Here is a 26,363-nt window from a genome sequence, read left to right on the forward strand (position 1 = left end):
AACTGCTTCAGGAGTATTAAGGGATCACTTTTCTGCCTGAATGTAGTAAAATTGGAGTAAACAGCCTTCAGATGGGGATGTGCCGCTACAATAAGAGAATGCTCTGAGCAAATTTCTGTGTGGTCAATAATAATTTAAAATCGAGTGTCAATACCCAGGGAGTCGTACCTGTGTGTGTTCAGAGGTTATTCAGAATTTTCTAAGCAAGCACTAGTTTTCAGAAGGCTGAATGTGGAGCTCCCACTGAATTTACCACTCTGAGATAATTTTTCCTTAAAATATGCTCATGATTTCATTTTCAGAAAGCCTATTTAATTTGCAAACTGATTAGTTAAAATACAGGGGAGTACTGAGCTATAAAACAGATTTGTTGCTTACATGTTTTTTAATATCTCAGACAAATTTTCAGCAGTTCTTTAAACTGTGCCTGTCATAAAGTAGAATATAAGAGCTTTTTATTAATAGCTAGTTCAGATAATCACGTGAATTTTTTATGGGCTTAGATATTCTAGATTTGCTGTCATTTCTTCAAGTGGGCATGAATTATGGGACTATACATCCCTAGTTCTCCCTGTCCTGTGCTCAGATAAGGAATGGCCTTCAGACATCACAGCTCAAGAGCTCTGTGGAGGTATCCTTACATTTTAGCAGGGATTTTTGGCAAGCTCACAGGTTTCCCTGACTGGTTTCCCCATCAGTCACGGCAAAGGCATGGCATGGCTAAGTTGGCTTTTAAATCCTGCAGAAGCAAGCATTGGTGTTGGTATGTCCTTGCCTTCTGCACAATCCCTGGCTGGGTTTGGGTGTTTGGGTTCCCAGGCAGTGTCCTGGTGGTGGCCAGTGGTGTCTGGTCTGGGAGGTGACGCACGCTCCGTGACTCGGCACTTGGGCACTCCTGGGCTCCTTCACCACGTTCCCCTTCCCTCTGCTCCTCTGCACTGAACTTACCACTCTTTTTGCTGAGTTAATTATATCTAGATTAGAATATAGAAGATGCAGTGTGTGCCCCTCATGCAGAAATGCTCTGTCAGTGCAGTGGTTAACTGGGGGAAAAGCAGCGAGGATCCTATGAGCTCCTTTTTTTGTGAGCTCAGTTAATACCAGGGTGCATTGAATGCTAAGTGCTGGCCCTCTTGATAAGGAACTGAACACCTTCTCTCGTGGTGCTCCTGCCCAGCTTGATTTTTATGTGTCAGTCCCAGGGAAAAGCCCTGATTCCATCCAGGATTAGAATTATCTCGAGCATCTCGTTAAAAACACACACCATTAATAATGACGGAGTCCTAAAGAACAAACATTTTTCATCAAGGGCATCATGACATCCTTACCAAAAAACCCTAAAAGAAGCTGATTTAGTATCAGCTTTCCCCATCATGTGAAGGGAGGTTGCTTTCAATGCAACAGCATCTTAAACTCTGGGGCAGGAATTTTATTTTAGAACTGTTGGAATTAGAACCATTCCGTGTGTCTGGATTAGCAATCTACATTATGGATTTCTTCTGGAATCAGGGACCCTATGCCACCACTGTATAGCAGAATATCACCCTCGAGGTGATAAATTAGTAATACCTGAGCCCTGAGATATTTTCATCTAAATATGAATTTTTAATGCCAGGAGAAGAGCCCAGCTTTTAACTTAGAACTGTTATTTGTACTCGGAGGGAGCAGATCGTTGTAGTCCAGACAGCCAGGCACGAGCAGGCTGGTGGAGCACCAAGAGGCATCACACCAAGAGTGAGGAGATCCATTCCTCTCCCTGATTTCCTAGTTTTACTGTTGGTCTGTTGGCTTGGAATTTGACATTAAATTAATCCCAGTCCATGGCTAGGACATAGTTGCATATCATGTGATTATTTTTATTTATTTATTTATTTATTTATTTTTAGCTAGGAGTTTTTCCATCTAGAAGCCAGATATTAACCTTGATACATGCAGCATTCCTGGCAGCCCGGTAAATCCAAGCACAATCTAGCACTTAAGAGGAGGGAATAAATTCCCAGTTTATATCAGACGTGACCTGTTACTGGTTTGCCTTCCCTTAGCACTTGCCAGCATTCAGCTGGGGGAAAAAGAAACGATTCTCCGAGGCTGGGAAAAACAGCTCTTGGAGCCCTAATGAGTTAAATTCTCCTCCGTGCAGGATTTTAAGCTGCTTAGACACACAAGGTCAAAGCAAAGCGCTCCATTCCCTATTCCGACTCGCGGCTGAGAGGGGGGCACAGCTCCCTTGGGACAGAGCCCTCGGGAGACGGTGACATAAGCAGGGAATATATTCCCCGCTCCCAGCAGTGCAAGCTGGCCCTGTTTTGCCGGAGCCCCCCCGCCTCCCCGGGCAGATCCCATGGAACTGCAGTCCTGCATCCCCTCGCTGCCGTGACTCCCCGTAAACATGGCATTAACAGGCGCTGAGGTCACGGCACAGGGTTTTCACTAGCGAGGGAGGCACGACGGAATTGCAGAGCGGGAAGCTCGGGATGCCTTGAAGGATGCAAGGACTGTGCCTTTGGGGATGGTTCCCTGCTCCCTTTTGTCCCGTTTTCCTACGGCGTTTCCACGGCATCCCCGATTTCTGTGCGGTCGGTGATGGTGATGGGGACGCGGGTGTGTTAAATCGGGAGAACCCTGCACACTTCACTGAATAGCAGCAGCTTCAGTCCCCGAGGAGGATTTTTGGGTTGGTTGGGCTTTTAATGAAGTGCCGTACTGCAAGTTCAGGGATGAACACATCCCGTGTTCCTCCATCGCCGCTGTACGGACACTTCATTAGGACGGCTGAAGTTAATAAGCAGCGGTAGTTCCTCGCCATCAGCCATGTGAAAAGCCAAAGCACTTCGTGCATCCTCCAAAAATCCTCCAGCTACCCCTCTCCCCTCCCAGGCACCGCTGGAAGGGGAGCAGGCAAAGAAACGCTGGTATTTTTCTAGAAGAAAGTCGCGTATCGGGATATTCTCTCCTTATCTGTCACGAAAGTTATTGGATGCAGGAGCTGTTCGCAGGCAGGCAGATACGCTATTGCATAACGCTGGCGCTCAGCGCCAGCCGTTCTCCTCATCCCTACGAAGTTTTCCGCCGGCAGAACCAGCGGACGGGGAATTTCTTGGGGTCGGGGCGAGCGGTCAGCGCCTTACCTTGTGCTTCCTCACGCAGAAGCGGCGGTCTGGGCGAGCATCTCCCTCCAGCCGCCGGGGCGAGCTGGGCGTCAGAGCCTGGGCGCCGGGGCGCATCTGCCGCGGAGCCGCCGAGCCGCCGGAGGAGCCGCAGCCGCCGCCGCCGCCGCGCTCCCCCGCTGCCCTCATGGGCTGCGGCGGGGGCTCGCTGTCGGGGGGTCCCCTCGGCCGGCTCCCCGCCGAGGGGAACTTGTTGAGCGGGACCGGCGGGCGTCCCCCAGCCGGGCGGGAGCGGGGAGGAGGAGCCGGGGGCCGGGCTGGCGGCGGGGGCGGGCGGGGGCGGTGGGATGGAGCGGGGCTCGGCGGCCGCGCGCAGGGAGGGCAGAAGCGCGGAGGTGCCGCTCGCAGGCGGGCTGAGGAGCTCTCGTTAGTGCTCTGGTTCCCCTGCGCGGGGGTTCATTAGTAACAGAGCCGTGCACGCCGTCCCCGCGCAGCCCGGGTTTCCAGCGGAGCGATGGAGCAGCCGCAGAGTGGGTGATGCTGATCCATTGGGAATTTCAGCGAAGCGCTGGGTTAAAGCTACACGGCTGCCTTTTATTGGGAGGGAGAGTGTGTAAGGTGCTAAAGGAGTAGCTGCTCCCATTTGCTTTTAAACCTTGTGTAAAATGGACGCGAGTTCGGAGCGAAGCAGTTTGGCAGAGATTGATAAACGTGATAATCTGCGTAAAACTTGAATCACATCTTTCCTCCTTTTCTCTCATTTTACAGAGGGTTTCGCAGTGATGCTTTTCACTTAAAAAAAAAGAAAAATTTGGAAGTTAAATAGGTCGTGTGTATTTTACCTGTGTCCTAGACAGAAAATTACATGAGAGGCACGAGAATTGGTCCGAGTTGGGAAGCGTCGGGTCCGTGCTTCATTCGCAGGTTCCCAGGAGTTTTGCTGTTCAGTAAATACTTTCCAGCAGGAAAGTCCCCCTAGCCCCGGTGCCAGCAGGTTCCACTATCACAGCACTGTCTTCACCATGGATGTCGATGAGGGTTATTGATTTTGGGGGTTACTGAAGCGACCCCTGATTTGACACGGCAGATGAGCGCGGCTGGACCAGCCCAAAGTGTGATCAAAGCACGACCCCCACGGCACAGCAGGCAGGGCCAGCCGAGCTGGGCGCCGGGTGAGCCCGGGCAGCCACGGACACGATGCAGCAGGAGCGCTGGCTCCAGTCCTGGGTGTATTTTGGAGTACAATTAGCTGGAGCAGCACGGTGCTGCCGCAGCGGCCGGGGCACCGCGGGGCTGCCGGCCCGGGCTGGGGCTGGGCTGGGCAGGAGAGCCGCGGGGCTCCGGAGGGCTCCGTGTCACCCGGGGAGCTCCGTGTCACCCGGGGAGCTCCGTGTCACCCGGGGAGCTCCGTGTCACCCGGGGGGCTCCGTGTCACCGGGGGCTCCGTGTCACCCGGGGCTCCGTGTCACCGGGGGCTCCGTGTCACCCGGGGAGCTCCGTGTCACCGGGGGCTCCGTGTCACCGGGGGCTCCGTGTCACCCGGGGCTCCGCGGGGAGGGCGCACGCAGAGCCCGGCCGGTTGAGCCGCGGTGTGGCTGTGCAGGAGCGGATGAGAGCAGTGTTCAGCAAAGCAGGCTGTCAGCAGAGGGCAGCTCCGCTGCTCTGCCTGCCTGCTACCTGTGCAGGTACTGCCGCTGCCCTCTTCCCTCTGCTCCTTATCCCTGCTGCCCATCCCTGAACGAGAGTGCCCTTCTCATCACCTGCTGCTCTGCCCTGGGCTAGGGGCTGTGACACAGCTTTGATCACATTCAGCATTTCTCATGTTATTCTATCAGATTTTTTTTCCCAAAGAACTTCAATATCGACCTGCTTATTGATGCAACAGCAACCACCATGCTGTTGGTTTTTTTTCTTTCTATTTTTCTTTCCAGCAGTGCTGACTTGCTGTATTCCAGGTCCTCTGTGGATTTCTCTCTACGAAAATAAATGTGGTTTTTGGCTGCAGCCTGGATACAGACGTGGGTAAAATTACATGGTAGGGTGAGCACGTCTGAAATAACACAGGCTACTTCCTCAGAGCCAGCAGATCAGTGGTAGGAGATGCTCTTGCTTTTTCACAAGCTGAAAATGTGAGTTTATCCAGCCCATGATTACTGGAAGGAAATACTATAACTTGATATCCTGAGTGACTTGAAAGGAGAATCTGTCTGACAGAAGCAGCAGTTAAACATCATTCTTGTCTTCTCCATAATGATATTTAGAAGCTGTTGTCTCAAGGCTGATTAGTCTTGCACAGCATTATGCATATGCCCCACTTATAAACTGTACAGCATCTTGTGGAGATTTTTAGGGAATTTAAAAGTACTTTCTGATGTGGACCAGATTCATGTGTAACTGCTGACACCATTGGTGTATACAGGGATTTTTTAAATGAGGGTTTGTGAAAAATGAAGTGTTTTGTGATTATCATGCTTCATGTTACTGTAACAGCACAAAGAAGTAAATACACTGGGAAACTGGAAATGCTTCATCACCCCATTTGTCAATATTTTAGCCTTTAAAAATTCTGAGCATGACTGTTGCATAATGAAATCTGGCATTGAAGAGATGCTTGAGAGGGGAGAGAGGGGTTGGTCTTTAACCTGAGAGGGTGCAAAGAGAAATGAGACAATTAATTGTAGTTGTTTTAGGTTATAAATGTATTTCTCTCTCATGGAGTGTCCTACCTTCCCAGACTGGCCTTTTCTCCCTGTGTCTGTCAGGGAGGAGTGAGCACTGCTTGGGGCTGCAGTGACCTGTGCAGGTGGAAGTCCTGCCTTGGAATTCTGGGGCAGTGAGAAAAGCAGGAGCTGGGGAGCAGTGAGATGGAGTTTTGGTGGCATTTTCTATGGAGAAGTACAGTGAGGGGCCCTTCTCCCTCACTGCTAATTGCATCATAAATTCACTGAGGCACCTGTGCGTGTATTCAGAAATTTTCATCACACACAGCCTGCTGTTACAGACTTCAGGTTTTACCTGACTTTTTTTCTTACATTCAGATTCTGAGGACACATCTGGGTGACTGTGGGAGGGTCAGCCTGGCATGTCCTCCCCACACTCAGGCTTTGGCTCAAGGGCTGCCCCAGGAAATGCTGTCTAGGGGGATTGTTTTGCAGAGCAGCTCCTTTGTAGGATTATGCTCCTCTAGAACATGCAGGTCCGACAGTGGAACACTAAAATGTAATTTCCTGGAACAGTCTGTGAAGTTCTTGTGGAGGAAAGCTCAGATGCAGCTCAGGGAAAACCGTGTGGCAGCCAGAGCCTGGGTGACCTGGCAGGTGTTTGGTGACCACCAGTGTGGGGAAGGAGGATGATAAACCAGCACCAGGGGGATTTGCAGGTCTATGTTAAGTAAATTATATTAGGAAGCATAATTTAAGTCCCAACATGACATGCCTGAGCTGGGTTCCCAGGGATATGAATTCCATAGGACCAGGCTGATTTATGGCAGAACTTCCCACCTGTGTTGGAGATGAAAAAAGGGTGCAGTTCACTTGATTTGAAGCAGAGCTGTGGACAAAGTTGTGCCTTTTCTCTCTGTCGTCACTTGGGACCAATGCTGCCATTCAGTCTTTGCTAAAACCAAGTATTGCTACATTGCTGAACCTTCATTCCCATTAATTAGGTGGTTATTTCCATGCCTTTAGATGATAACTGCCTGGCTTTCTGGGCTAAATTGGTAATTAATTTATTTCCTCCAACCTGCCATTGGAACAGAACATGTTAAATATGCTCCTCTGCTCCAGCCGAGGTGAAGGCAAACTTGGCAGGAATTTCAAACAGGTCCTCATGCAGTCCCCTCCTTGGAGGTGCTCCTTGCTTTGGGGGAGGATATTTTCTGCTTGGCTGTGATGCAGAGGAAAAAGGTCTCTTGGAGTCACGTTTGGCAGAAATTTAGGAGATTTGCTGTAGTGTCTTGCTCCATAATAAGTCTTTTCCATGAGCTTGGAAATTTCATTTGAGCCTATGCTGATGTCAGTTCTTTATACATAAAGTGCTAATTCCACATCTCTTTACTTAAAGGAACATTTTGAAGATAAAGTGGATTTAAGAATATGTGTCTAATACCCATAATACCTGTGCACAGCTGAAATATTAAACAGCTGATTGAGGGAACTGCTCTTTGTGGGTTTTCTGCTCGGAGAAGAAAAATGCTGAGTAACCTCATTAGCTCTGATGGTTATTTCTGTGCTTCGTTGGGATAAGAACGAGCAGGATTTAGCTCTCTCTCAATTTCCCATTGTACAGATCATTGGAAGAAAAATAGAACAGCAGATCTCACCAGCTAAAGCTGAGATTTTGGGTTCCAGTTGAATGCTGTCTCATCAGGAGCCCAAATTGCTGGAGATGTTTATCAAGAAAATCTGAATTTTCTTGGGATAGGAGTGGGAGTTTTTGTCATATTTTCACTGTGTTTATAGTTCAGAAGAGTTTCTCTTCACCACACAGATGTTTTTGGGAAGGGAACTAAAGTGGTGATTGGAAAGCCTTGGTTGTTCTTCCAAGGGTGGGGATTTTGATCTGCTCTCCCATGGTGTGCAATCACTTCCCTGATAAAGATGTTCTCAGTAGATGCCAGATTCTGGTTCCATTTTCATGCAGCCTGTACAGTTGGGAAATAAATGAGGGTCTGGGAGAGCGTGATGTATGAGCCCCTAAATGGCTGCATTTTGTTCATATTTGAAAGGCAGTTCAGGCTGTCGTCATTACTGATGACTTGTGCTTTTAGAGCCCTTCTTTTTGCATTTCAGAAATCCTTTGTGCCCATCTGAATAATAAATCATCCTGTTTGATTTGCTCACTGAGAGCAAATGGGAAATTACATCCTTGTTAAGATGTCTTGAGGAAAACTGGAAGTGTGTGGGGATGTTTTTAAAGGAACATTCTGCCAACTTTGTTAATATTTTGCTTTATCTTATTTATTTTATGACCTTACCAAATTCCAGTGTTTTCTCTCTGACTGCTTTATAGCAAAGGGAAAAAATCCTGCCCTGCTTAAAAATAAAGTACAGCAAATCTGGTCGTACTTTTGATTGCCTTTAGACAAATGGTTTCAGATTTAAGCACCTAATGAAATGTGGGATGAGCATGAATTCCATCTTCAAACTCAAATTATGGGCAGAAAAAAGGCAAATCCAACAAATAATGGGGATGCTTGCATCTAATTCCTATTTGCTCTTTGGTGGAATAATATATTATTTATACAACATTGATTTCATTAGATGGAGGATTTAATGCAACTTTTCTGTCAAAGTGGAGAACATTCGATGTTATAAAGTAATGTAAACTCCCAAAGCCTCAGGAAGGTTTTCTCATTTGAAATATTGAACTATTTAAAATTTGAACATAGCATAAAAATACAGACTTTTATGTGCTTTTGCATGTTGCCTTCAAGTTAGAAGCCCAGGGAGAAGCCTGATCCTAAAGCATAGCAGAAAAATGCTTAACAGAAAAAAACAAGCTGAAATTAAATGTGTTAAACAAGTCAAAAATGAAAATCCTACAAAATTATGGAAAAGGGAAATAATGAACAGTGCAAATAGAATTAAACTCATCATTTCTATTGGTGCTCTAAACCAAAATTAAGTATTTTGGCCATAATGTTCAGAAATGAACTCTTTAGTGTAGTTTCTAAAATCCCCAAGCAGGTGCCAAAATAAAATTGCTCTTAATAACTTTGATACATGACAGGGAAATATGATGGCAGTGAATAAAAACGGGATATAAAGAGGCAGTTTGCAGCATCATGGGCACCTAAAATTTAGCCATATGCTCACAATTAAGAGCTTCTCCTCCCTTACTTATTTTTTCTAAATAAAATGACCTAGAAACTTGCCTTGTGCAAACAAGAGTATGCTAAATTCCTGATTGACTGCGCAAAGACCCAGTTCTTTTATGTATAAAAATGTCTGTGACTGAGTTTTACCTTAAGAAAGGAACAGAAGTTACTTTGAGAAGTCTGGAAATCCTAAAAGCTCAACATATTTCAAAAAGTTGTGTTCTGAAAAGTATGGGAAGCCTGATAATTACATTAAATGAGTTTACAATTGACAGCAGAGGCCACGTGAATTCCTTCTTAATCCTCGGTCTGTGGCTCTTCAAAACACAATGCAGGAGAAATGGCTCTGTCCTTTGTGGCCTGGGGACACTGAATTAAAAACCATTCAAAGCAGCACCACATTTTTATTTTCTTCAATTTTTAAACAAGTTCAGGACTTTAAATATTAATACTTAGCAGTGGTTGAGGAGCATAATTAGCAGCTGCTTTATATCCAAGGGGTGTCCATCAGCATTTTTGAAAAGCCCCATAACTGGAAGAGCTGTTGGGGAGGAAAAGGATGAAATCTTTGAAAACCCAGAAGTAAAGTTATAATTTGATAGTAATGTGGCACTTTATCAATTTACTTCTGGGAATTCAAAGCAGTGCCCTAATAATTTTAGTGTATCCACACTAAATTTTAGTGTATTCCTTCTCAGCAGCCTTGTGTCCAAGCCTGGATGGAGAAGTTGGTTGGATGGGAGGTGGAGGGGCTGCTCCTTGTCTCCAAACTTTCCTTCTGCTGACTTTGTGCATTCCCTTGTGGAGCTGCCTTTGCTGCCTGTCCCCATGGCACAACTCCCATCACTCCTTGGGAGGGAAAAATAAATGCCAGGATTAAAAGTCCCATCTCATATTTGTTTGAAATTCATCTCCTGTTGGCTTCAGCTGCTGCCTCCTGGTTCTAACGCAGTGAAACTGGTGAGCACGGCTGTGCACTCCTTTCATCCCCACTGCTGGGGGTTTGGAAACCTCAGGAAAGTGTGAATCCATCCACGCTGTGACCCCTTCTCAGGAGGAAACTTCTCCATCCCTTGTCAGAGTGGTTGGGTTGAAGGGACATAAAGACTCATCCCTTTCCACCTTCCTTTATCCCAGGGTGCTCCAGCCTGGTCTTGGGCACTGCCAGGGATCCAGGGGCAGCCCCAGCTGCTCTGGGCACCCTGTGCCAGGGCCTGCCCACCCTCACAGGGAGGAATTCCTTCCCAAAATCCCATTTAACTCTGCCCTCTGGCAGTGAGAAGATAAAAGTCTCTCTGCATCTTTCTTCCAAGCCCTATTTAAATACTGAAGGCCACAAGAAGTTCTCCTTGGAGCCTTCTCTTGCCCAGGCTGTCGTTTTGGTGGCCCTTCTCATCCCTCCTGCCATCCATGATGTCCCCTTCAAGCTGTGGAGACTCCATTTATTTATGGAATTGTTTTACTTCTCTGTGGGGTGATGGAAATCAAAGCTTTCATTGAAGCCTGGTACGAAACATCACCAGGGCTTTATCTGAGCTCAGCTTGTCCTCAGGACGATGAGCTGGAGTGGTGAGCTATCAGGCTTTGTTTGGAAGCATAATTTTGTTATTTCACATCAATTACCAGGATAAAATAAGATCTGCAGCAACTGATTATCTAATGAGGGACTTGATGTCTTGTGGGAGAGCTGCAGGGCCTGTAGGTGGTGACAAAAGGACAGGTGGTGGCATCATGGCAGCTGGCACATCGTGTCACAGATGTCTTTGGTGGCTGGGACAAGGGACACCGAGTCTTGGGGGGAAGAGAGGACAAAGCCCTCGCTCTTCTCATTGTAGAACCCCAGCATGGTTTGGGTTGGAAGGACCTTAAGGAGGTCTGAGTCCCACCCCTGCCATGATCCCAGGTAGCTCCAAAGCTCATCCAACCTGGCCTTGATATTCCATAGGAGCTCCTTTAACAGGTGCTTCATGATGTGGGGTTTTTCATAACATTTTAGTTTAACAGACTTGAACGTTAAAGTATATATATTTTTTGTTGTTTGGCCTTTTTTTAATGTTTTTTTATTAAATTTCAGGTGTTAGCAAAAGTTACAAGGATAAGATTCCTGCCTAGAAAAAAAAATCCAGTAACTGGAAAAAGCAGAATGCTTGTACATGTTAATTTTTCCATTTATTAAGGAAAGAAAGAGTTTTAATAATTCACAGGGATGCAATGAGTATTTGCCTTTTATATATTCATATTTATCACTTGGCTTGAATTGTAAACATATTAATTCCTGCCTAGCAGTTAATGACTTTGGGTAATGTTTGTGCTCTCTTTATGCAGAAATTGTCCATATACCTCGCATTTACTTATAGGGACAACCTAATCAGAGCTATTTCCTTGGTTCTGAAAAACATTTTGTCTTGCTCTAAGTAGCTTTTCTGAGGTATTTTTAAAGCATTTTAAAAATAATACTTAAAATTACCTCCCCAACAGATGATGAGTATTTTTCAGCCATATCAAGAGAAGTTACAAATCCCATTTTTGCCAAATGTCAAGAGTAGGATGAGTGTTGTAGGCTCTGCCATAACTCAGGGTTGGTTGATTTTCTGCTGGGGTTTCAAATGCTATGCCCCAGAAAAATTACTTTGGATGGTTTTAAATGTATGGAAATTATATCAGGAAAAGTAATTTCCAAATAATGACACTTGCATTACTGTAGAATAAAACATTTCACTCATGTTTTGAGATCTAAAGATGCACTCCGGGAATAATTGGGATGTTTTGGTACTTTTCCCATTTTTTTTGTATTTTTAGTATATCTAAGTGGTACTGTAAGATACAGAAATACAGAAATATTTGAATTCTATTATACTTTAATCATAGAATCACACAATGGTTTGGGCTGGGAAGGGCCTTAAAAAAATTTAGTTCCACTCCCTGCCATTTCATCGAGGTTTTGCAGTAGCCTGTGCATTGATTTTAGGTTTTTTATTCTTTCTTAATATTTATTTTTTATTTTAATCCATCTGAAAGCTGCTTTGCCTTGGTTGGTTTGACTTTACTTCTCCTTGGGACAGATCCCTGGATCTCCAGGGCTGGGATGGGAAATCCTGGGTGTGTCTGGCCATGAACCTGAACATCAGAACCTGGAGAAGAGATTCTGCTTGGTCCTGTTGTTACTGCCCAGAGGGGAGGAAAAATATGAAAAAAAGGGATGTGATTCACGGGATGTCCATGCATTTTCTTGGAATGGTGTAGGAAGGCTGAGCTGAGCTCTTGGAGCACCAGCCTCTTCCCAAGAACATTCCCTGTCCTGCCCCTGCAGCCTAGGAGCTGAATTTCACTTTGGCATGTTTTAAACCACTGATTTTAATCTTGGTTTGGATTTAATTGCTTTTTCCAAGGAGAGATGAGTTCTCATTTAAGTGTGGATGTGTAATTAAAAAACATCTCTCAACTTAAGTTGCTTTTGTTGCCTGCATGCTGGGGCTGTAGGTAGGGAAAAGCAATTCCAGAGCTGAATATCCGTCTCTAATCCTGTTGTTAATGTGGGAGTGTTCTTGTTAGAACGTGATAAATGACTCCTTATTTGGGAGGGATTTACTTCTTTCCCTTCTGATTTCTGCCAGAACGAAGTTGGGGAGGAAAATAAAATACAATTATAGGTCAGAATTTATTTCAGTAGTGGAAAACCAGCCGTTCAAAATGTTCTGTTGTTGCTGGAATGCATGGAGTGTGCTGGCTGTCATGAGGAAAATTGTCAAAACATGTTTTGCACCTTTGGTTTAGTGAGAAAAGAAATAAGTTATTCTCCTAAAATATTCTAAGTGGGTTTTGGTTGATTTGCAAGTACAGGGAAACCTGAATCAACTTCATCTGGAAGCAGCAGAGCTTCCTGAGCAAATATTCCACTCTTTCCTTCAGGAGGAGATCCCTGGCAGTGTCCAAGGCCAGGCTGGACAGATCTTGGAGCAACCTGGGATAGTGGAAAGTGTCCCTGCCATGGCAGGGGTGGGATGGGATGAGTCTTAAGGTCCCTTCTGATGCCTTGTGCAGGCTGCCCTAGAGCAGAGGCTGGTCAGAGCTCCAGAATAAAGCAGGGATTTACTCAAAGGATCTCCTCCATGGATGCCCCTTGGGCAGCACCAGAGCCCAGCCAGGGCTGCCCCCAGGATGAACCCAAATGGCCCCAAAATGCACGAGCGCTGCCGGGGTCTCTCCCTGGGCTCAGCTCTGCTCCATGTGCACATTGCAGTTCAGTGTCCAGTTCCAGCTGCAGCCCCTGCAGTCCCATCCTGCTTGTTTTTCTCTCTGCAGCCCACGGGCTTTGTGCTCCTGGGCTGGGATTGGGATCATTTGTCCTTGGTGCCCAGCTGGAGCAGGAATTGGTTTGTCTCCCTGCTCTGCGCAGAGCTCACCATCCCCTCATGTGAACCCAGACCCACACACTAAAGCAGCACAGAATGTGGAAAATAGAAAAGGTAAACCTGAGGCATCATTTTCAACCCAAACCAGTCTGGGATTCTGTGATCTTGGCTTTTCCATGGCATGGAGAAGGGAATGAGAATATTTAACATGTTCAGTTTGTTTAACTTCCAAATATGTTATTGATTCCAAATCAATATAACAGCAAAAATCTTGTGTGTGACAGAAAATTCCCATGTCCACACCAGTTTGTTCACCTCAGGCAGTTTGTCCTTTACATCACTGATGGTCTCCTTTTGTCCTGTTGGGGTTGGATTTCTGCTGAGTTCAGGCAGGATCAGGATAAAGAGCCTTTTATCAGCAGCATCCTGTTGGAGCTTATTCTGCTGTACGTTTCGGTCATCGTCCCAAATGATAATAAAAGAGGGGTTTAATTAATTCACTTTTCTACAATAGAAAAGTTCATCTTCTTTTGCTTAGATTGCAGCTTAGAGATTGATTTCATGTTCTGTTCATGAGGCACCTTTGAAGCTCTTCTGGAGACTGTACTTTGTTTGGCACTGGCATGTCTGAGAGAATCCCCCAAAGTCTTTGGAGTTGCTCTGAGTTTAATAAGAAACAAAATTCAAATTTAATAATGTTAGGGAAGAATTGGGTCATTCTTGGAGACTCAGCCCACATGTTCTCGTGTTCAGGTTCTGCAGATGATGCCTTTACTGCTCCCTTTAATTAAATTCAAAGTATTAACCAGGTCTGTGTTCCTTGAGAGGGTGTAAAATGCAGATATGGCTGCTTCTCCAAACACCTGCAGACAGCTCCTGGAAAATACAGGAACCTGAGCTTATGGATCTCTGTTGGAAAAGGGAAATGCCGTGGAAGTTTGCCTCTGCTCTTTGCAAACCTTAGATATGTTTTATAAAATTGAACTACCTGCAGCAGTTACAGGTAAAGTAAAATTGTGCAAGAGACAACTTGTGCTCGTGGGACAAGGATAAAATTCCTCTCCTCTGCTCTAGAGCCAGGCTGGAAGAACTGGGATTGTTCAGCTGGGAGAGGAGAAGGCTCCAGGGGGGGCTCAGAGCCCCTGCCAGGGACTAAAAGGAACTCCAGGAGAGCTGGAGAGGGACTGGGGACAAGGCATGGAGGGACAGGGCACAGGGAATGGCTCCCACAGGGAGGGCAGGGATGGATGGGAGATTGGGAATTGGGAATTCTGGCTGTGAAGGTGTGCAGGGGCTGGGCTGGAATTCCCAGAGCAGCTGTGGCTGCCCCTGGATCCCTGGCAGTGCCCAAGGCCAGGCTGGACAGGGTTGGAGCACCCTGGGACAGTGAAGGTGTCCCTGCCATGACAGGGGTGGAATGAGTGATTTGGGAGCCAAATTCCAAGGGAAGAGCCAGGTAAGGTGAGGACATTCCTGTAGGCAGAGAAGAGCAATTTCACTCCTGTGAAATCCCCTGTTGGCTGCTATTGGGTATTAATTTTTTCAGCTCCTCTTATCTGTCAATATTGGAACAGAAATTCTCACTTGAAATGTGACCTGTCTGGAAATTGTATTTCACTTATTTACCATATTGATACATGCATTTGTGTAAATGGCATTAATTTGCTGCTGTAACATAAAATATCACAGAAAACTTAGCTGAAGTCAGAGAAGTCAGAACAAAGGAGCAGCCTTTTATCAGTCTTTGTGGGTTTCATCTCTTTTCCTGCTCTTTGGGGAGGAGGGAATGAGAACATTGCCTGTGCTGGGGATTTTATTTTGATATCATGCAAATGTGGAGAGAGCCCTGCCTTTATTTTCCCCACTGATGAGAGCCTGGCAGTAATTCCTGTCTGCAAGGACTGGGTCACCTTCTGCAGAACTGAGAGCTGAGAACAGCACCACATCAGAGCCTGCATCCCATAAACCTTCCCTTATCCTCTGTGTCCTGTCCCAAAACCTGGGGAAGGGAACAGCCCCCGGGGTATGGTGTGATGGTTGATGTGCTGAGTGAACCAAAGGCAGGAATTAATTACAAAATGCAAAAGCTTCCCCAAAGAGACCTCCTCCTGCAAGGAGCTTTTTAATCCAGGGATCTCTGAACTGCGTGGTTTGATCAATTAAATTTGGATTGCACACATTTCTTATCTCTCAAGCTTGCCGAGCCCCTCAATAAAGCAGTTGCTAAATAATTTACATTAAAACAGGCAGATGAGAAGCACCAAAAGTGGGATCATTTGTCTTCAAAATGGCTGTTGCTTTTAGGAGTGTATTCATCTGGCAGCATCACCTGTCTGGTGTGAAGATTATCATTTAAAAGATCATTTCTCTCCCTCTTGTTCCCATAATTTGTCATAGTGATACCTCAGTGCTGCAGAGACAATATCCCAAATATCTGTGGGCTATCCCAATTACTGGGACTGCCACTTGTCTCCAGTTATCATTTCCTTTTCAGGTTTGTTTTTGACTTTAATTCTTTTTTCTGGGCTGCATCAATGTTTGTTTTGTTTTTTTTTTTTTTTACATGGCTTCCAATATTAATTGTGTTTGATAAATATAATCTGGTTTCTCATTGTCAAAGATTTGGTTTTATTGTTCCTCCTTGGTGACTTTTTGAAGGAAATATCTACAAGGGCATGGAGTGACAAGAAAACAGGGAATGGCTTTAAAATGAAGGAGGGGAGATTTAGATTGGATATTAGGGAAAAAAATTCTTCCCTGTGAGGGTGGTGAGGCCCTGGCACCAGGATTATATTCCCATATTCAGTGCTGCTTTTTTGCAAAATTACTTTAAAATGGTTTTTTATGGCTTTTCCTTTTTATTTTTTAGTGTTTGAGTACTGGCTATTCCCATAAATTCAGTTGTTTTCTGTATTTTATGACTGCATTTATAATTTTATTATCAGCATTAATAGATGTGTAAACCAAGATACCTGAAACAGATTTATTGAGGGCAGTTCTGTAGATTTTCAGTGAAATAATGTTTAGTGTAGCAGAGGGAGGGAAAAAAAAAACCCACGAGGAAAAGCAAATGCATTTAGAAAACCAGAAATAAATGTACTGACCTTGAGAACTCCTGAGCACTGTGGGTTCCATTGAAGGGCACTGTTCAATACTGACACTGCATGGAGCTTTTAAAAGAAAAGCATTTTTTGGTTAAAATTGACTTTTTTTTTTTGCAAAAGAGCCTTAGAAACATGATAAATGGTGTTGCTAAAACATCTCATTAATTTTTTCGCCTGCTTTTTACAGAAGTTGGTGCAAAGCCCTTTTGAATCAGGGAACTTTTTTTGTCCACTCCCACTGTGTTACCATCAACTTCCTAACAAATAAACCTTGTGCAAAAGTGAATTTCAGTGGAGCTGCTGCGATCTTGGAATCACAGAATCGTGGAATGGTTTGGAAAAACCTCAAAGCTCATCCCATGGCATCCCATCCCATCCCCACCTCCCAGGGTGTCCCAGCCCCAGTGTCCGGCCTGGCCTTGGGCACTGCCAGGGATCCAGGGGCAGCCCCAGCTGCTCTGGGAATTCCATCCCAGCCCCTCCCCACCCTCCCAGGGAAGGATTTCCTCCCAATTTCCAATCTTTCTGTGCCCTCTGGCAGTGGAAGCCATTCCCTGTGTCACTATTCTCTCTCCATCTTTCTTGTCAGCTCTTTCAGAAGCCAAGGCCACAGTCAGGGCTGGGTTCTGGTTGTGATCTCTGTGAAAACCCCTTTGCTTTCCTTCCCAAAGGGCTCTCCCTGTATCCTCTCCTGAAGGGACTCAGTGCTGGAAAAGTTTTCCTTTTAAAACAAGTTTTCTGTTGACTGAGATGGAATTGTCCGAGATCAAATCAGGATCTGTAAAGTACTTCTTGAGGTAAAACAAGGTTTGAAGACGAAATAAACTGATTTTCACCTCTAAACTCCCATGTCAGAGCTCTGCATTCTGCATGGACATTTTCTGGCTTGACCTAAAATCGGTTTTGCTGCTTAGGGAGGCTCTGAACTCCTTAAGTCACATCAGGTAAAGGAGGTTTCACATCTTTTCCAGGAGCTCTGGAAGCAAAATTTGTCACTGAAAATACCTTACTGCATCTTGATTGGCAAAAAGATGCTTCAAATGAATGTTTGTGGCAGCAGGAGACTGCCCAGATATTTATCACTGCCATTATTGCAGGTGTGAACTGCTATTCCTGCAAGGAAAAAGGCTCACATGTTTTATTCTCTTGTTCAAGAGGCAGGGTTTGGCCTAAGGAAATGGAATACTCTGTGTATTCAGTAAAAAATGTGATAAATGGGAACGTTTTGCACTTGTTTTTATCCTGCTGCTGTAGCCACGAAATAATTTTGTCTCTGAAGGTGCTGCTGAATTTACTGTGGGATTTTCTATTACTAGAAAAGAAATGTTTATTTTGATACTGTGAGAAATACACGTATGAATTGTTGTACATAGAGAGAAATTTGTGTGCCTTAGGGGGGAATTCTGCTTTGTTTTGGGTCTTCCTCCTGCCCTTCCTGGTGTGATGCTCCTGGGAAAAGCTTCAGGAATGAAATTGCTATCAGGATGCCCTGGAAGCTGAAACTTCCATCCATATCTTTATCTACTTTATAATATAAAACATTCTTGAAGAGAACAGATGATGGAAGATCCTCTCCCTTATTCATGCTGGGTTTTGTAATACCTTTATACTATAAATTACATAAAATAGTGTTATTAAAGTGAGCAAACTTGTCTGCAGACAAATTGGATTTTACATTTTCACATGGCAAAAAGATGAAATTTGGGACATTTTAAAGTTGGATTTTTATCTTATGAGTCTGTAAACAGTGACAATTTAATGAGTGGCTTCTAGAATTGATAACAATTGATTTTTAGTTCTTTATTTGTTGCTAGTATAGAGAGAATACAACTTGTAAGCAGAGAGAAGACTTCAATTTTTTATCCTTACAAACTCTGGGAATTGTGAGGGACTTAAATCCTTTCCAACAAAGTAAATTCTATGGAAATGTTCTGAAAGCCAAAATGTAATGAATTAATTCAAGTGATTTTGTTTGGGTTTTTTTTTTATTATTATACATTAATCCATTTATTTATTTAGTTGTGTAGTCTTTTAAGGCAATGTAAGAAAAATTTAATGGAAAAAAGAAATGAAACTTAGACTTTTGCATCTATTCCTGACCATGGTAACAGGGACATTTTCGTAAGACATCACTTAGCTGAGTGTAGGTTTGATTTCTCTAGATTTTCTCACTATACATAAAGAGCTTAATATTTCAATTTAAATATTTCACTGGGAGAAAATGGACAAGCCTTTTTAAATCAGGATCTTTTATCCCTGAGGGAGACAAGTGTTGGCATGTGTGGTCTCTCCTGCAGGGAATTCTCTTCTCATTCTGGAATTTCTAAGTGTTAATACTACTTATGGGGATTATTTAAAACTAAAATTTCCCTTCTTGTTTCTGTTCAAGAGACATTTGAACATTGAGAGTTTTATTTTAAAGGCGATTTAGGAAAATAAGTAATTGTGGAGCATTCCTGTGCTTCTTCAAGCTTTCCCTCAGAACTGAATTTTACAGAAATCAGAAGTAATTTCACAGTTTGGAGTAGTATATTCATTTTTCAAAATATAAAAAGTGTTTCTAAATAATCAGGCATCCTTTCAAAAAAAAAAAAAAAGCTAAAACAAAGAGATGCCTTTGGTTTTTGGCTTTAGGTTTGTTTTCTTTTAATGGAGCAGAATAGAAGTTTCACTCATCTTGCTTGGGAGCTGGATGTGGCTTCCCTCTGGACAGATATCCTGGAGCCCGTGACTTTGCTTTGGGAATACTTCAAACATAGAAGAGAATCATGGAATCACCAAGGCTGGAAAACATCTCTGAGATCATCAAGTCCAACCTTGCACCTAACCCTAACCTAACCTAGCCCAGCACTGCCAAGGCCACCACTGCCCCGTGTCCCCAAGTGCCACATCCACATGGATTTTAAATCCCTCCAGGGATGGGGACTCCAGCACTGCCCTGGGCAGCTGTGCCAGGGCTGAACAAACCCTTCCATGAGGAAATTGTTCCCAAATATCCACCCTGAGCTGCCCTGGCCCAGCCTGGGGCCGTTCCCTCTGCTCCTGTCCCTGTTCCCTGGAGCACAGCCCGACCCCCCGGCTGTCCCCTCCTGGCAGGAGCTGTGCAGAGCCACAAGGGCCCCCTGAGCCTCCTTTGCTCCAGGCTCAGCCCCTTCCCAGCTCCTCAGGAATTCCCCAGCCCCTTCCCAGCTCTGTTCCCTTTCCTGGACACCCCCCAGCCCCTCAGTGTCCCTCTTGTCCTGCGGGATCCAAACTGTCCCCATGGTTTGAGGTCCCTCAGCAGTGCCAGCACAGGGGACAATTCCTGCTGCCTGTGGTGACACAATTCCTGCTCCAGTCCAGGTGCCAGTGGCCTCTGGTACATCTGGGCACATCTGGCCCCATTCCACCCTCTCAGCATCCCCAGGACCTTTCCTGCCGGGCACTTCCCACCCCTGCTGGCCCAGGGGGACCCTCAGTGTCCCTGATTTGGGAAGAAACAATCCAGGAGAGGCAGGAATTGTAGTAAACTGCTGGCAAAATGCTTCTCTAGTGGATATTGTTTAATGATCTTCCTCTCTGTGTGACCAGCTCATTTCTGAGCTTTGCAGTAGGGAAAGAGTTCCAGGGTAAAGCCTGCCACTATTTCAGTGAACAAATAGCTGAGAAATGCCCAGAACAATGGAAACCCCTTGCAGGACTGGCTGGGTAAACACAGCTTTGCAATTATTCCTATGGCTCAAATTGAAATTGATTTTTTAGAGAATTAGGTGCCTTTTTTCTATATATTGCTTCCAGTGCTGGTCTGTAGATGATGACAATGATCTCCAAATACAACTAAAGATTAAAAATCAACTTAAGATTAAAATCTAATCATGCTGTTAGCTACTGCTAACTAGTTAGAGCATATTAAAAACACCTAGAGTACAAATATTACCTCTAAATAATTACAAACCTTTATTAGCATTGTAATTAAGAGCGTGCTGGCTGCAAGTGATACCTCACAAAGAAAATGATGAGTGGTAGTTGTACTTTGCTCCTAATGTTAAATAGATTCTCCTTCCTAGCAGGTCCTTGAGCAGTGGTTTGCAGGAGGGGATCTGCAGATCAGTGTTGGAGCAGGGCTGTGTTTGTGTGATGCAGTGTTGGCTTCAAGGAACAATTCTGTATCAAAGGAAGGGTTTTTATTACCATGATAAACACCAAGATGAGCACGAATCATTATTTTTATGCAGGGAAACAGGAAGAAGTGTTGATAACTGGTTAAAGACAATCACCAGGTCTGCTCAGCACTACTTTGGGGGCTCAGCCTGAGCTGAAAAGACAAAATTTAACAAGTTTCTATCATTCCAACTAAAACTTATAGCAGTACAGAATCCCCTCCTATTCGTGTTCCATTTCTATTTGCTTCCTGTATTTATTTTTAACTCCAGCAGCCATTCCAGGTTTTTAACCAGCTCTCCTATTGGCTCCTATCAAGCCCACTGTTTGCTGTGCCAGGAGCTCGTTAGGCACTGATTTGACAATTAATGTTTGGATTTTTCGGATGGTCCTGTCTTATTTCCAATTCAGAGTAGGAAATGTTGTCTTTGTAGAGCTCCAGATTCTGTTCTTGTTAGAAAGTTCTTTTGATGTCCCAGAACAGCAGCTCAGGTGGACTTTCCTTCCATATTCATGGAGTTTGAAGTGCCACAGAGCTCCCATCAAGTACCTTGGCATCCTCTGGAAAATTCAATATTCCCACACGGACAAAATCAGTCCTGTAGGAGTTTAGATCTCAACTTCATGCAGGAGAAAAGCAAATTCCAGGAGTGCTGATCAGGTGGAATTTAAGGTTAACCTGTAAATTCTGTAAATAAGAGGGCTCAGAGCACATGCAGGTGACCCGGTGTTGTTTCAGGTTTAATCTCAATTATTTGGATTGATGTGGAAATAAAGATTTTAAATTGAAATTAATGCTGAACTTAAAGGTAACAATAAAGACTTTGTGCCTTTATGAAGAGAAAATTACTGAGTGTTCTCCTGGGCTGTGGCATGGAATAACCTGGAAAACAGCACAGAAAGGGGGATTTGCAATTCTATCAAACCACAGAAAGAATCACTTCTTTTCTGAGTCATTCTTGTGGGGGTTTTACCAATTTTTAATGTTTTTCCTCCTGCATTAAGGACCAAAAGAGATACGGACATCATCAATAGGCTTTTAGCAGATAGGCAGAGAGGGAGGATGGACAAGAAGCTCCCATTTATGGGATTTCACTGCATCTAGGAGCCTTGGGGATGGGTTGGGTTGTTCCTACGACCCTTTCACCCGCCAGAAGGAAAAACTAAACTTTCCTTTGGTCCCTTTTCACTCTTTCTGTGCTTTGAAAGAGATCTGGATGGTGCTGCTCTTCTGGTTTGATGGAATTCACTGGATTTTGGTGATGTTTTTTTAAGCTTCACTGTATCTGAAAATACAGCGAAATGAAAACTTGGGGTTAGTTTAGCTTAATGCTCAATATGTTAATTTGGAAAAGATTTCTTCCTTGAGCAGAATATTGACTTTCCAAATGCAAATGCTGATATTGTGTGATATTTTTAGGAGTGCTGTTTATTACCTTGCAGACATTTTAATGTCTGAGCAATTTTTAGATGAAGAATATGTCGCAAAAGCTTCGGTGATAAACCCATGAAATTGGAAACTGGAAACTTTCTGAGATTAGGTGTTTTTTTTGTTTCCTTGACAGAATTTTGCATATCCATTAATGAATTTTAATGATGGAATTATGTCCACTGCATTCTGTGGTTCTCTCTAGCAATATTATGTTTTGATAGCCAGTATTATGTTGCATTATCCTAAATAATGGATTCCTGTCCTTTGCTTTTTGCCAGGGGAGTTTTGTGGCCTGCATGACAGCCATCCTGAGGCAAATGGAGGATTACCACTATGCCCATTTAATCAAGACTTTTGGCAAGATGAGGTCGGATGTTGTGGTGAGTTTCATTTGTTTTATCTCTTCATAAGATGGCTCAGCTTGTTTTGGGGTTATTTTCCTGTTACTGGTCATTAAATGCACTTGTGAGATGTGAACAAAATGTGTTTGGCATTACAGATTTAATATAAAATAATTTTTTAGGCACTGTGACACGCACAGGAGTACAGCTGGAACTGTTCAGTATTTTAAAACATGAGACAGTGGATTGAAGGCAATTAAAAGAGAGCAGTAAAAATAGTAGTGATGAGACATTACTAAAATCTGGTAACGAAAGAAGAAAAAGAATATTAAAAAGGCTTTTTTTAGGAAAGGGACTTTCAGTGTTAAATTTTCCAGATGTCTTGATTTTGTTTCTTGAAGTAGCTTTTGCTTAGAGATCTGCTCACTTTCCCTTTTCCCTTTTATGCAAAACACTTTAACCTTAAAGACGCCCTTAGTTGTTAAATAAGCAATAATAATTGAAATTTGTCTTCTCAGAGTCATTGGGTAGCCTGGCTAAGGCAACAACCCAAGTTAATTAAAGCATAATAGAGGGGAGTTTATAGCTGAGGAGATAACTCTGTAATAACCTGGAAGTGCCACTGCCATATGGCCAGGCAGGGCTGGGAGGGAACACCCAACTCCCTGGCCGAGCTCCAGCAGTCAGTGATCACCCACCCCACTGCCACCCTGGGGTGCTCCCACCTGGGCTTGGATCCTTCTTCAGCTTCTCTTCTTCCTCCAGCCCCTCCAGAACAATGCCACAACCTTTGCTTTGTGTAATTTTCATGTTTGGACTTCCCAGTTTGTCTTGAATTTGTGTTATTCTTCTTTGTGCCTCTACTGGGCAAGGTTTGAGCTCTTTGCCCTGTTCCAGTTTGCAGCCTCCTCTTGCACCTGCTCTGGCATCTCTAAAGCTCAGAGCTGAATTTAAATAATATTCATTAAGGCAGAGCATTATTTATTGGCAGACCATTAATCCTGTGAGTAAAGGAAATAAGAGGCAGTAAACGAAATTTTCTTTCTTTTTGTTTTTCCGTGATTTTTCCACTTCTTTAACCCAGCAATTTTTTGTGCCACTCTCATTTGACTCAGTAGAACTGAAATCCAGGAGTCTTTGCTTTTAAACCCAAAGTTGGAGGTGAAAACTGCACCTCCTCTTGCAGAGGATTCAGTTTAATCACAAAGCAGTGATTTAGAACTGAGACTAAATTCAACCAGGCAGAAATGAAAAGCTTTTTCTTGAAAAAAAAAAGGCAAGAAAAAGGGAAAACTTAAGCTGTGGTTTCTTTTTCACCACTGGAGACCCTTAAATCTTCCTTGAGCCTCTGCTCTTGCTCAAGCAGGAGTTGGAAGCTCAGGGCTGGAAGTGCTGGAGGAAACTTTATGGTCTGTGTTATGTAGGTGGCAGGTTTAGATTATTATAATGGTCATATTTGGCCTCAAAAGTCTTCAAAAAGATGAGGTGGAGTGCAATAAAACCAGTCTTTTACCTCTCTGCAGAATAGAGAGTTTAGATTTATTAAGGAATGTCTGTCCAAAGAGGAATTTCTTGCTGTAAGATCCCTTCCAGCCCAAACTCTGCTGTGATTCTGTAAAATCAAAATCTGTGATTCTGCTGTCATCCTGAGATGAAATATTATCTGAGATCAGGGAGGTTATTTCTGGGACTGGCTGACTTTTTTTCCTCTTTTTGCTTGGTAAAAAATATTTTTATTTGAGACACATGTGGTTTAGTTGACAAAAAATGCCTGTTAGTGTTCTGCCATGTGGAGAATCTCAGGCTGTTTCCTTTCCATCAGTGGAAAAAAAAATTCATGGGAATTTTTTAGGGGTCTTACCTGCTGTGAATTCTATTTCCTATTAAATAGGATTTGTATTTGTAGTTGGAGAGAGAGCAGGAGTTGTAACCCTTCTTCCTTTAGTACAGGTTTTTATGTTCAGAAATATTCGTCCTGCTTCCAGTTATTCTGAAAATAAGCAGCTTTTTCTTGTCCTGGTGGCTTTCCTCTTTTCCCAGCCCCTCAAAAACGCTGAGATTTCCTCACAAAATGAGGTTAATTCATCCAAAGCATTTGCTGTTCTATGAGAACCATAAAATGGAAAAAAGAGCAATATTATGAATGCATAAACCCCAGGTGAGAATCAGGAGCCTTTTATTTGATCAATAATTAGCTCAGTTGTTACAGAGCATTATTTAAAGTACCTGGGTGAGCATGGGGTTATTAAAATGTAAATATTGGGATGGAAATGCAGAGCTGAATCAGCAAAGTAGGTCAGAACCCCCAGGCTCAGGAAGGAACCAAATCATCATCAATGGAATTCTGTCACCAAAACACAGAAAAAACGAGCAGGGAAATCTGGAGGTTGAACTCTTAAATGAAGGCAGATTTTCCTGAGCTGGAGGAGAGCCTGTGGGATGAGTGGTGGCAGTGGTGACATCTGAACCAGGAGCAGCTCCAGACTTGTGTCCATCCATGCCAAAGCCTCAGGATCTGTTTGCTGGGCACGGTGATGCTCTGTGGTGTTTGTGAGGGTCCCAGGACGAGGGAAGAGATCAATCTCACCCCATGCTCTCAGAAGGCTGATGTTTTATCTCATGATACCACATTGTATTAAAAGAATGCTATACTAAAACTACACTAAACTATACTACAAGAACAGAGAATGGATACATCAGAAGGCTTAACAAGAATGAAGAATAAAAACTGGTGACTGACTCCTCAGAGTCTGACAGAGCTGGCTGTGATTGGTCATTAAGAAAACACAATTCACATGGAACCAATCAGACATGCACCTGTGGGTAAACAATGTCCAGACACATTCCGAAGCAGCAAAATGGGGAGAAGCAAATCAGATAATTTTTGTTTACATTTCTCTCTGAGGCCTCTCAGCTTCCCAGGAGAAGAAATCCCAGCAAAGGGATTTTTCAGAAAATATCACAGTGACAGTGCTTGGCCACAGGTTGGATTTGGTGGTCCTGGGGCTCTTGTCCTACTTTAGAATTCTGGGATTCTGTGATCCTTGCTGATGCTGTGTGCTAAAATGACAGAGGAGCTCTTTCACCTGGAGTGTTCTGCACATGGTGGAGCCCAGTACCCTGGAAGTTCCCAGAATCCCAGAATAGCTGAGGTTGGAAGGGACCTCTGGGAATCACCCAGTCCAAATCCTGCCAGGGCAGGGTCCAGGCGGGTCTGGGATGGCTCCAGAGAGGGGAAACTTCACCTTGCTTTGTGAAATAAGAAATATTTACCAGGGCCTGGAGGGACAGGACACAGGGAATGGCCCCTGGATCCCTGGCAGTGCCCAAGGCCAGCTTGGACACTGGGGCTTGGAACAGCCTGGGACAGTGGAAGATGTGGAACAAGGGCTTTAAGGTCCTTCCCACCCAAACCAGGAATTCTGGGTTTCTTGATCTCCAAGCCGTGTCCTCAGGAATTCTGCAGTTCCCTGCAAGCACTGATGGGGAATTTCTGAGCCAGAAAAACATTTGAACAGAGCAGTGGATTAAAAGATAAATCTGCTGAAGATCCTGGCTCTCAGAGCTGAAGAAAGAATGATGAGAGCAAGGACTTCAGATTGGTTTCTCACTGAAAAGGTTATACAGAAACCAGTCTTAGCTAAAAGTCCAGTTGATGGAACGTATTGGGGATTTTTTTTTGTAGTCATTTGACATTTTAAAGATAGACTAGATAAATACCATTGCTGAGAAACTGTATCAAAGGGAAGATATTCTAACCTTGGAATAAAAGTTCATTTTTATCTCTGTGTGAAGTGGATCAAGGACTTTCTGCATGCAGTTCTCTTTTCCCCTTTATCTTTCTCGCAGCATTTGATATTACTGAAATTGTTAGATAGCAATTACAGATTCCCAAATTGTAGGAGATGATTTACATTGTAAAGTACACAAAGTTTCTGGTCCAAAGAACTGTGTGTTTATAGCTGTGTGGAAATAAATTGGTTTATGCTGTTAAATTAACTTGTTCTTGGGCAGCCTTTCATTTGCAGAAGCAATTCCTGCTGCTCCCTTTAGGGAGAGTCCCTCCCAA

General features: G+C 44.0%; 2 protein-coding genes across 4 annotated transcripts in view; one reads left to right on the forward strand and one right to left on the reverse strand.

Annotated features, from left to right (window-relative positions):
* The window catches only part of INSYN2A (inhibitory synaptic factor 2A), a 41,062-nt gene extending 37,419 nt beyond the window's left edge, over positions 1-3,643 (reverse strand). Inside the window, exon 1 of one of the 2 annotated variants that reach the window (XM_064431582.1) lies at positions 3,129-3,640. The gene's annotated coding sequence lies outside the window, so the exon portion shown is untranslated. Of the gene's footprint in view, positions 1-3,128 lie in introns of both variants that reach the window. The other variant, XM_064431583.1, reaches the window with a different exon arrangement.
* The window catches only part of DOCK1 (dedicator of cytokinesis 1), a 265,941-nt gene that overhangs the window by 125,588 nt on the left and 113,990 nt on the right, over positions 1-26,363 (forward strand). For both annotated transcript variants that reach the window (XM_064431580.1, XM_064431581.1), the window contains exon 28: positions 22,232-22,333. In XM_064431580.1, the coding sequence (XP_064287650.1) occupies positions 22,232-22,333 (102 nt within the window). The remainder of the gene's footprint in view (positions 1-22,231; positions 22,334-26,363) is intronic.

This window comes from Passer domesticus, chromosome 8 (genome assembly GCF_036417665.1).
Source record: "Passer domesticus isolate bPasDom1 chromosome 8, bPasDom1.hap1, whole genome shotgun sequence".
NCBI lineage: Eukaryota > Metazoa > Chordata > Aves > Passeriformes > Passeridae > Passer > Passer domesticus.